Genomic DNA, 10,093 nt, shown 5'->3' with positions numbered 1-10,093 from the left:
CAAAGTCAAGTTCACCCTAAAGAGTTTTATGTGCAATTATTTGAGGAGTTATTGAGAGTTACTTACAAGGTGGTTGTCGGCTTGTTCTGAGGTTTTTGGATGTCCGCAAGTAGTTTGCCAGCCTTGGTTGGCGGGGTTGCTTCCTGGGAGGAAGACAGGGCGGCCGAACCGGTCGCCTGTCTTGGCGCACCTTCTGACGCTTTTCCCACCCTAAGTCCTTGGGCGGGTCTTCCCTGGCGACGCCTGCGGCCGAGGTCCCCGCATCCGTAGATCGCTTGTGGAGCTCGTAGCCGCTCAGCTCTACCTTGTTGGTCTCACTTCTAGACTCCTCCATGACTTCATCGGCGTGACCGTCGAGTTCCATCACGGGCTCCGTGCTGCATTTGACACATCGGGTTTTGGTGGTGCCCATGGCCCAAGCCAGTCCAGTCCTTATTGTTGGGAGGGCATCGGGTTGTGGGGACAGCGAACGGAGGTCGGCTGCCTATGTGCACCATGGCTGTTGCAACAAGAGAAGAGTCAAGTCAAGTTTGCAGAAATTGACAAAGACTAAAGCAATAGGAGCAAGTGCTTACCTCGATTGTTCGCACTTGGGCGTTGAAGCTAGCGCCGGACACGTCGTTGGGGAAGTCTGTTACCTTGCCTTTTGAACATGAGGGACATCTCCTGCATGGACTTCGCCTCGAAGAATTTACCTCGAAGACCCAGGTTGGGTGATTCTCGCGATATTGGGTGGGCCCGAGCTTGCAGTGGCTAGATTCCTGCACTGAGGGCCACGTGCATGGCCTTCTCAAGTGTCGGCCCCTTGTCGTGCAGCTCAACTATCTTGCGCGATAGATTTTGGACTGTCGCAAACTCCTTTGGATTGTTCCCTGGGGTCCAGAGTGCGCCTACTCGGCGGGTCAGGGTGAATGGTGTGACAATGCTAGCGCGAGATGGGTCTAGCAGCTCTACATCCGGGATGTAGAATCACTCCTTGTACCACCTTTTGATCGTCCCCATGAATTCCCTGGGATAGTACTTGGAGCAATCGACCCTTATGATGGCGGCACCACCGCGTTCGCACGTCTCGCTGACGTTTGTTTGTAGCTTGATGCGGATTTTTTTCCGGAAGCCGAGGTATGGCTCGCAGTAGAGAAAAGCTTCACATATCATGATGAAGCACGCTATGTGGAGAATCGAGATTCGAGGGAGGTGGTGAAGTTGCAGACAGTAAAAAAGGAGGAGACCCCTAAAGAAGGGATGGATGGGAAACCCTAACCCTTGCAGCAAGAAAGGGACGAAGCATACTTGTTCATTGTCCTATAGATTGGGCTTGGGCGCCGTTTCGGACCAAGCCTCGCCATCCTTGAAGATGAGCAGAGCATGGGCAAAGGGCACCTTTGGCGCGGGCATGCATCCTACCTCGGAGAGCCGATCCAGTTGTGTGCGCGCCATGGTGCTTTGCTTCTCTTTGACCAGGGAAGCAACCTTCTCCTTTGTCGGCTCCACGACGGAGGCCTTGCTGGTGTTCACCGTCTGGTTGGCCTTCCGTAGGCGACGATTTCCGTCCATAGTTCTTGCGGTGGTGGAGCTCTACGGTGTGCAGGGGAAAGTGCTTGGGCGTGAGGAAGAAGAAGGTAGGTGAGGAGAAAGGTGTAAAGTTCTCCCCTGCTCTATCTCCATCCTTATATAGGGGTTGAGGGAATGAAATGGCGGCAGGCTATCTCTACCGCGTGGCACATAATCTCTTCGTATCACCCCATGATGACATTAATTTGGGGGAGGGGGTCAGAGCGCACGATGGGACGTGACGTGAGTGGGCCCCTAGCCCACTCCCTCGTGCCACCTTGACCGTCAGGTTAGGGATGACATGCGGTCTTGTGGGGCCTCCTGATGAGACCGGTCTGGCTTGTTAGAGCTAGCCGGGTGACCTTTGATTACACAACGCGGGAACTTGGCTCCCCGCCCGACTAGCTGCGCGGGAAAACTTTTCTTGTGCGCAGGTTGACCACCTCCAGAATTTCAAAGACCAAGGTGGTCTACGTCACCTCGGAGGCAGTTCGACGGGAGGTCAGGTGCAGGATGACAGTGTTTAGGGGATGCTTCATTTGAACTTGTTTCAAGCCCAGTGACCGAAGAGTACATGCACGTCGGGGCTACCGAGGTGCAGCCAAGCTTGAAGAGCGGTTCAGGGGCTACTGACGGTGTCCCAGCTAAGGGGCCTCACACCCTGCCAGTTTCCGGCCTGGTGGGCCGAGCTAAGGACCCCTAATGTTGGTTCCGTCTTGGGCCACTTCGGGCAATGACGGTTTATATGAAGATTCCGGAAGACTTGGAGTACAGTCCGAAGATACTAGAGCCGTGGAGGATTCTACCTCCACCGACATAGATCATATTCAATCCCTTGGTACTTGACATGTACTCTGTACACACTCAAAAACAGGATGTAGGGTATTATTTCCTCTTTGGGAGTCCGAACCTAGGTAAACCTTGCCTCCTGTTACCATCGTGCCAAGTTGCCTAGCTAAGATACCCTATCAGTGGGGATGTGCCGGATTTAACTCCGACGGCTGATACTTGCTGATATTAACCAAGTGCGCAGGCTTAGCTGCTGCTGCTGATACTGAACCTGTGATCAGCTCAGGTAAACTCTATTGTGATCATCTACTCCAAGTACTCCACGTATACTTTTCTCTGCTCCTCTTGATCTGTTGGAGTAAATTAAAACGAGTATTGTATTTCTTGATGGTGTTGTCCTGCTGCTACTACTCAGTATAACCCTCGGTTTGGATCAGTTGTACTCCTCTACACTCAAAAAAAGAATTTGCTGATTTGTTGTAGATGATAGTTGATTTGTTGCAGCAGATGATCAATTGAACTGATATTGATCAGCAGCACTCCTTTTGCTCTGCTGATATGAACAGATATTGATGTAGTAGACATTGATTTGCGGATGATCTGCTCCTCCTCTGCTGCACTCCCTCAGTTTGCTAGTTGATCTGCTCCTCCTTTGCTGTAGTGTTTGCTGGTTGGTCTACTACTCCTTTGCTGGTTGATCAGTCGATTGTTTGAATCAGTTGCAAATGATCTGGACGAGAAGATGGGGCGGCGAGGTGCACCTGGGACGGCGAGGAGTGCCTGAGCAAAACCACAACAGGTTGGGAACGCAGAAGAACCAATCTCGACTACTAGAAGAAACTTCCGTAGCAATCATAAAACGGCAACACGTTCCGGTTCCAATGTACCGGCAGCAATACTGATGTGTGCTTCCTCAGAATACTTCCATGCAAAACATCAAAACTACAAGATTTCCTACAGCTGCCTGCAATGCAACTAAAAGGTAAACTCAAGGCACACATTTGCATACCATTCTACATTCTAGAAAATGTACGGATTCCCAGGGGAGGAAGGGACTGGCATCAAAATTTTACATCATGGGCCCAGAGTGGCTTCATCTACACCACTCCCTTCTCGGAGGCATTTTCTCAAAGCTCAAATTGGAGCTATTTTGGGGAGAAGTGGATACCGACATCAACTTTGTTACAAACAATAGACCTGGACGGACACAGAACAATCGATTTATACATCCCGAAAGCACCTCCTGGCTAATCTCTTGCAAAGCACGCGCCCATCTGCCAACATGGCACGCCTTCAATACCCCCTATCGGCCCGCTGGTGCTCAAGGGCATGAAAAGACAGCGTGTCACATGCCATGTGTGCAGTCTCAAAGAAAGTAATCTGGGGCAGGCCTCTTGGCAGGAACACCTCTTGATTCCTACAGAGGTAGGCAGACAAATTAGATGCCAGGTGCGTGCAACACATTACAAAGGTAATGGTACAAGTCATGAGCACGAACATGTGGAGCAGCTTCAAATACACGGAACTGCTTATTCAAGTTCTCATCAAGCTCTAGGATTGCAGCAACATTGCCACACCTGCAAGTCAGATAATTTCGAAAGAGGTAAGCATTTTATTAGGTACTATAACAAATACAGCATACCGATCAGAGATCACAGCACGCTAATAAAAAGGCCGCCAGAAAAATTCAGACTGTGTAACATATTCCTCTTAAGTCTTACATAACTCTCAAAATCCAAACAATTGCAGTAAGTTTTCTTATATAGCAACTAAAATAATTGCAGTACAATTGCTAAACCTCTGCAAATGGTACGAGTTAAAAAATATCAAATTCTAAGTTTCATCCCATATTCACATGTACTCAAACTGTAGGGTACGCAGTAGCCTGAACATAATTTATACAAAGCGGCATCACGGCAACAGAAAATCAAAAGCTTTGAACAGGTGGGACAATATAGAACATGTTATGTCAGCAATCTTTTATGCCTTTGATATAAACCCCACACCCACTTTCATTCTCTTATTTTCCAGACACAATCATATTCAATACTGTCAACAGCTAAACTCTACAGAATTCATCATTATACTTCAAAAGGAACATTATGACAGAAGCTGGATTTTCAAGTACCTGTAGCAATAGTTAGGAGCAGACCATACAGTAACAATCTTGTTATTGAACATCCACTTGAATCCTTCCATGACTAGTTGATGAGCACGGCAAATATAATCTATGTTGTTTGAGTGGTTAAATGAAGAGACAACGTTTCCACCAAAGAGGAACCCTGCACCTCGAGGACTTAATCCCCAGCCGTCTACAGCATCCTCTGGATCAGACCAAAGAAGGTCACACATGGCACCATCATGAGGCACTTCTTGCTTGCGATCTATTACTCTGATCTGTTGGGGGCACATGATAATAAAATAATAGAAATCGAATGCATGACCTACAAAATATAACACTGGAGAATTATATACCTGATCCAGTGTCGTAATAGCAGGGGAAAGGCCTCCATGGACACTGAAGATTTTGTTCTCAATAAGTGCAGACAAACTGAAAATAACAAACATGTCAGCTCTTGTAGATTATGATTTTAATTCAAAGAAGCACATAGCAGCCTCATAGCATTACCACATGCAATATAAAAGCAACATTGAAATATTACCTTAAATAGTCAAATATTTCTGTGCAATATCTCCAGACATTCACCGAGCCATATTTACGAAGACACTCATCATAGAAGCCATAAACCTGCAGCGATGCACGAGTTCGAAGAATAAATGGCAGCTACCGTAACATCAATACAGAATATCCAACTTGGAAAAGGTCTCTCACTTGTGTGATCTGCCTGCTCTCATGATTTCCTCGTATTAAAGTTATACGATCTGGGTACCTAACCTGGAGACAATTTGATAGTAAAGGTTAGGACAGGAAATTAAATGGCACAGAATGTAACTTGAAATCGAACAACTCGAAGTGTTTAACTACTGAATTTGGATTAGGGAATTTGAATGTGAGGAACCAAGATAAATCATAAATGAGCATAAGGCCTCTCCAAAAAATCAAAGCAAGCATGCAGAATTCCCGTATTTTACAACAGCCATAAGATAAATCTTTCAGCCATTCAGTGAGGTGCAGAGTTATGCTGACTTTAGGTGGCCTTTTTACAGCATATCTTATATGGCATCCTCAGTTATGAAACAGGTCAGGCACTTAGCAGCCAAACAACAGTTACTCTTTGAAGTAAGTTAGGCATCAGAATTTAGATTCTGTTTGGTAATATACCTTACCAATTTTTTGGCTATGACCAAAAGTTTGGTCTTTGTTTGGACAGTTGCCAATTTTTTGGCAAGCTAATACCCGTTTACCTACTCTGGTTCATTTTTTAGCCAGTGTTTACTAGAATCAGGGGCAAGCAAAACCTTGACCAAAATTTTGACTTGCCAAATTTTTGGTAGGGCAAAATTGGGCGCAGACCAAACACACCCTTACTCTCTGAAGCTATACATCATCAATACATGACAAGAGTATGTGTATATACCTAAGAATCTCCAGGGTCATTTGGCTGATAACTTGAGATGTAGCATACCCATAGTTCAAAAAGGTGCGCCTAGGCCCTAGGCGATAGCAAAATGCCTAGCGCTTAATGTGCGCATAATTGCGCTTAAGCGTGCGCTTTGGTAAGAAAAGCGCAAGGCGGTGGCAAAACGCACAATTAACACCTAGCACTTTCCTTAAGTGCGAGCATGCCAGACCAGATTACATTTCTGTCGACATGCAGAACCCTGTTTCATGCCACACTTCCCACATTGCACCTTTTCATGAGAGGCGCGGGAAGAAAGCAGCTCCTTCTACAAGACTTGCTATAGTTCTAGTCCATTCAATCATTTCGGTCACTATGATATGAACCTAGGGGGTGGCCAGAAGGCATGGATTGAATGAGATCTTAAGGAGAGGAATAGCTAGGCAAGAACTTCTATAAGAAAAAACTAAATCATTAATCTTCTTTCTAAAACAGAGAAAAGTCATAGAGACAATACATCCTTAAATGGAGGATGTGTTGTGTCCTTTCTGGACTCCAATTCCAATACTTCCAAACTAGCTTCAAAATCAACTTCCTAATTCTCAATTGTCTACTAAGCAGTTCACTTTAATTCCTTACTGTCTCTGCAATCACCCTATTCTTCTTCTCCCTGGACTACAACTTGGATGCCAGATTCCTTATGAGCATTTTACGGGGCAGCAGGTAGTATTGATTTTGTCTTACCAGACCATGTTCATAAAAGGCTACATTTGGTTTCAAAGTTGACACAATCAAAATAAGTTAGAAATAGCTTCCAATTCTAGCTAGGAATTATTGCAAAACTGAGAGTTATAGATACACATGTGTGACCATTCCAGCAACAAAAAAAGGTAATTAGACACCATTCATTTGAACTACTAGTTCACGTTATTACGCAGTCTAGTGTCATACAGGCTTCACACTATTGGCTTTCATGTGCACATCAGGGCCGCAAGCTGAGCGCCAGCCTTTGACCACTGCTGTACAAACAGGTCTACTATACCATATACCAGTCTGTATATAAGGAGCAGGGCCTTCCCAGTACAAGTAAAATAGTCTGGTAAGTCAGTGTAGGCAGAGTCACTACTGGGTCAGTTGACTGAGGAAATGGTCATTACCGTTTTTGAAACATAGGCATCAATAAACATTAAAAAATACAGCATTAATAGATATGCGTACAAAACATATTAGTGTTACTTATCAACAGCATACCTTTAAGGCCAAAAGAAGCAAAAATGTTTCAACAGAATAAAATCCTCGGTCGACAAAATCCCCAAGGAACAGGTAGTTTGTCTTTGGGCAGTCACCTCCAACTTTGAAAAGTTCTTTCATGTCGTAGAACTGTCCATGAATGTCTCCACATATCTGAATGCAAGAAGCAAATATTAGTTTCTTAAATCACAATTATTTGAACACGTGTAGATATATCAGTCAGACAAAAGCACAACCAATGAATATACACATTACATCATTTTCCTTGAAAAAGACATGACAGGAATGAGAAATATTTTCCCCAGACCATCTCCAGAAGATAATGACAGAGGAATTCTAGCATCACCTCACCAACGAAACCCTAGAGCCCTAATGCAAACACTAGTAAATCTCAACCAGAACGCAGTGAAATTTGGTTGCCCAAACGAACGGAATCGAAGCCTTCCCGCACATCAGTACATCTCCTGAGCACCCGCAATCTTCACCGGGACCTCGAGGAGCGACGCCGACTCGCTTCGAGAGAGCGCCATTTCCCCCATTGAACCACACCCAGACCGCTTCCAATCGATAAGGAGAGGGAGCTGCGCGCAAGCACGTACCGTGACGGGGGCGTCGACGCGCTGGACGTTGCTCTCCTCGACGAGGATCTCCATGGCCTTGAGGCAGAGCGCCTTGACCTCCGCCTCCGCCAGCGGCTCGCACCGCTTGAGCTGCTCGATCTGCCGGTCCAGATCCGACGTCCCCATCTCGGCTCCTTCCCCCCTAGAGCTTCTAGAAGCTTCCGGAAGCGCGGCGCGCGCCTCGCCCTCCCTGCTTCCCGCTGATTCTGGAAGATTCTAGGGTTAGGAGGGGGAGGAGGGAGGAGGCGCGTGCAGTGCGGGCCGTGGTGGCATGTGGGGGCGAGCGTTTCGGGGCCGGTAAGGTTACCTCACTTTCGATTCCCGTCGCCGGGGAACATTTTTGATTTTCCCTGCCCCGTGTTCTCTTTGCCTGTCAGGTTCTCAACTTCTGCTAATCTCTTCTCTCAAAAAAAAAAAATCTGCTAATCTCATGTTCATATCTTTTTCTCCGGATTTCAGGCTGCAGGTGGGAGTGGATTTAAGTGGGACTAATTAGCCCATCCCACTTAAATCGCTCTAGTGAGGTATTGGATAGAAAAAATATTAATCGGGCTATCCCACTTAGCCCATTGAGAGTCCACCCTGTCCTATTAGCTAGCCAATTCTGATAGTTTCTCCTGCACTAAGGAATAGAGCGGGCATGATCAATTCGTTCTCACTCATGGAGGAACCAACGAATCTAGTGCAAAATGATGGTTGTTCACACTCATGGAAGAACTGTCCCATGACCAATTCGTTCTACTGTCCGTTACCCTATGGGCACTGCGGTCGGCGAGACGGAAAGCCATACATGAAGGGGTTTTCCAGAATCCCCACTCCATAAATGCGTTTGTCGCTAGGTTCATCGGTGAGTTAGATATGGTAAAGAAAAAAGGACCTCCGAAGGCTTGCGCTACTGGTTCTAATGGGCCTCACTTGCACCGCCCTAAGGTGCCACCGGATGGCTGCGCAAAGATACATGTTGATGCAGGTGTGCTAAGGGGGCGAGGAGGAGCTGTGGCAGCGATCTGTAGGGACAGACAACGAAATTATCTCGGCAGCTCTTCACTAGTGATTGGAGGAATTGATGACCCAGTGTCCCTGGAAACTATTGATTGCAGAGAGGCCCTTGCTTTGGCGCAGGATCTTCAGTTGCAACATGTTATTGAAGGAAATATGCCCTAGAGGCAATAATAAAGTTATTGTTTTATATTTCCTTATTCATGATAAATGTTTATTATTCATGCTAGAATTGTATTAACCGAAAACTTGATACATGTGTGGATACATAGACAAAACACCGTGTCCCTAGTAAGCCTCTACTAGACTAGCTCGCTAATCAAAGATGGTTAAGTTTCCTAACCATAGACATGTGTTGTCATTTGATGAACGGGATCACATCATTAGGAGAATGATGTGATGGACAAGACCCATCTGTTAGCTTAGCATATTGATCGTTCAGCTTTATTGCTATAGCTTTCTTCATGTCATATACATATTCCTTTGACTATGAGATTATGCAACTCCCGGACCAAAGGAATACCTTGTGTGCTATCAAACGTCACAACGTAACTGGGTGATTATAAAGATGCTCTACAGGTATCTCCGAAGGTGTTTGTTGGGTTGGCATAAATCGAGATTAAGATTTGTCACTCCGAGTATCGGAGAGGTATCTCTGGGCCCTCTCGGTAATACACATCATAAGAAGCCTTGCAAGCAAAGTGACTAATGTGTTAGTTGCGGGATGATGTATTACGGAACGAGTAAAGAGACTTGCCAGTAACGAGATTGAACTAGGTATGAAGATACCGACGATCGAATCTCGGGCAAGTAACATACCGATGACAAAGGGAATAACGTATGTTGTCATTACGGTTCGACTGATAAAGATCTTCGTAGAATATGTAGGAGCCAATATGAGCATCCAGGTTCCGCTATTGGTTATTGACCGGAGAGGTGTCTCGGTCATGTCTACATAGTTCTCGAACCCGTTGGGTCCGCACGCTTAACGTTCGATGATGATTTTATATTATATGAGTTATGTGATTTTGTGACCGAATGTTGTTCAGAGTCCTGGATGAGATCACGGACATGACAAGGAGTCTCGAAATGGACGAGAGGTAAAGATTGATATATAGGACGATAGTATTCGGACACCGGAAGTGTTCGGGGGTACCGGGTACATATCGGGTCACCGGAAGGGGTTCCGGGCACCCCCCCGGCAAACTATATGGGCCTAATGGGCCAAGACAGGAAACGCAACAGCCAGCAGGGGCTGCTGCGCCCCCCATATGGGCCACACTTGAGGGAAAGGAAAAAGGGGGAGAGAGAAGGAAGGGGAGGGATTCGGCCTCCCCCTTCCTTCCCTCCTCCCTCCTCTTT

General features: G+C 46.2%; 1 protein-coding gene across 2 annotated transcripts; it reads right to left on the bottom strand.

Moving 5' to 3' along the window:
* Positions 1–3,246: 3,246 nt before the first annotated feature.
* LOC109746857 (serine/threonine-protein phosphatase PP-X isozyme 2) lies at positions 3,247–8,138 on the bottom strand. Of its 2 annotated transcripts, none has more exons than XM_020305958.4 (8): positions 7,712–8,138; positions 7,113–7,265; positions 5,174–5,236; positions 5,004–5,089; positions 4,816–4,891; positions 4,469–4,737; positions 3,839–3,917; positions 3,247–3,757 (listed from the first exon to the last, which is right to left on the bottom strand). In XM_020305958.4, exons 1-8 carry the CDS (start codon positions 7,856–7,858, stop codon positions 3,707–3,709), a joined length of 924 nt encoding a protein of 307 aa, XP_020161547.1. In that variant the 5' UTR covers positions 7,859–8,138; the 3' UTR covers positions 3,247–3,706. The 2 variants fall into 2 exon arrangements, with proteins under 2 accessions (XP_020161547.1, XP_020161548.1); XM_020305959.4 differs by having other exon boundaries at positions 3,341–3,757; positions 3,822–3,917; positions 7,712–8,046.
* Between the last annotated feature and the right edge of the window lie 1,955 nt (positions 8,139–10,093).

Source organism: Aegilops tauschii, chromosome 5, assembly GCF_002575655.3.
Source record: "Aegilops tauschii subsp. strangulata cultivar AL8/78 chromosome 5, Aet v6.0, whole genome shotgun sequence".
NCBI lineage: Eukaryota > Viridiplantae > Streptophyta > Magnoliopsida > Poales > Poaceae > Aegilops > Aegilops tauschii.
This window is presented reverse-complemented; position numbering and strand designations above follow the sequence as displayed.

Excerpts from the sequence above, each read along its gene's own strand:
- LOC109746857 (XM_020305959.4), bottom strand. The coding sequence starts at position 7,858 with ATGGGGACGTCGGATCTGGACCGGCAGATCGAGCAGCTCAAGCGGTGC. Across the intron at positions 7,266-7,711 it reads GCGTCGACGCCCCCGTCACG|ATATGTGGAGACATTCATGG; the intron begins GTACGTGCTTGC and ends TCTTGCATTCAG. Across the intron at positions 3,758-3,821 it reads CATGTTCGTGCTCATGACTT|GAATCAAGAGGTGTTCCTGC; the intron begins GTACCATTACCT and ends CTACCTCTGTAG.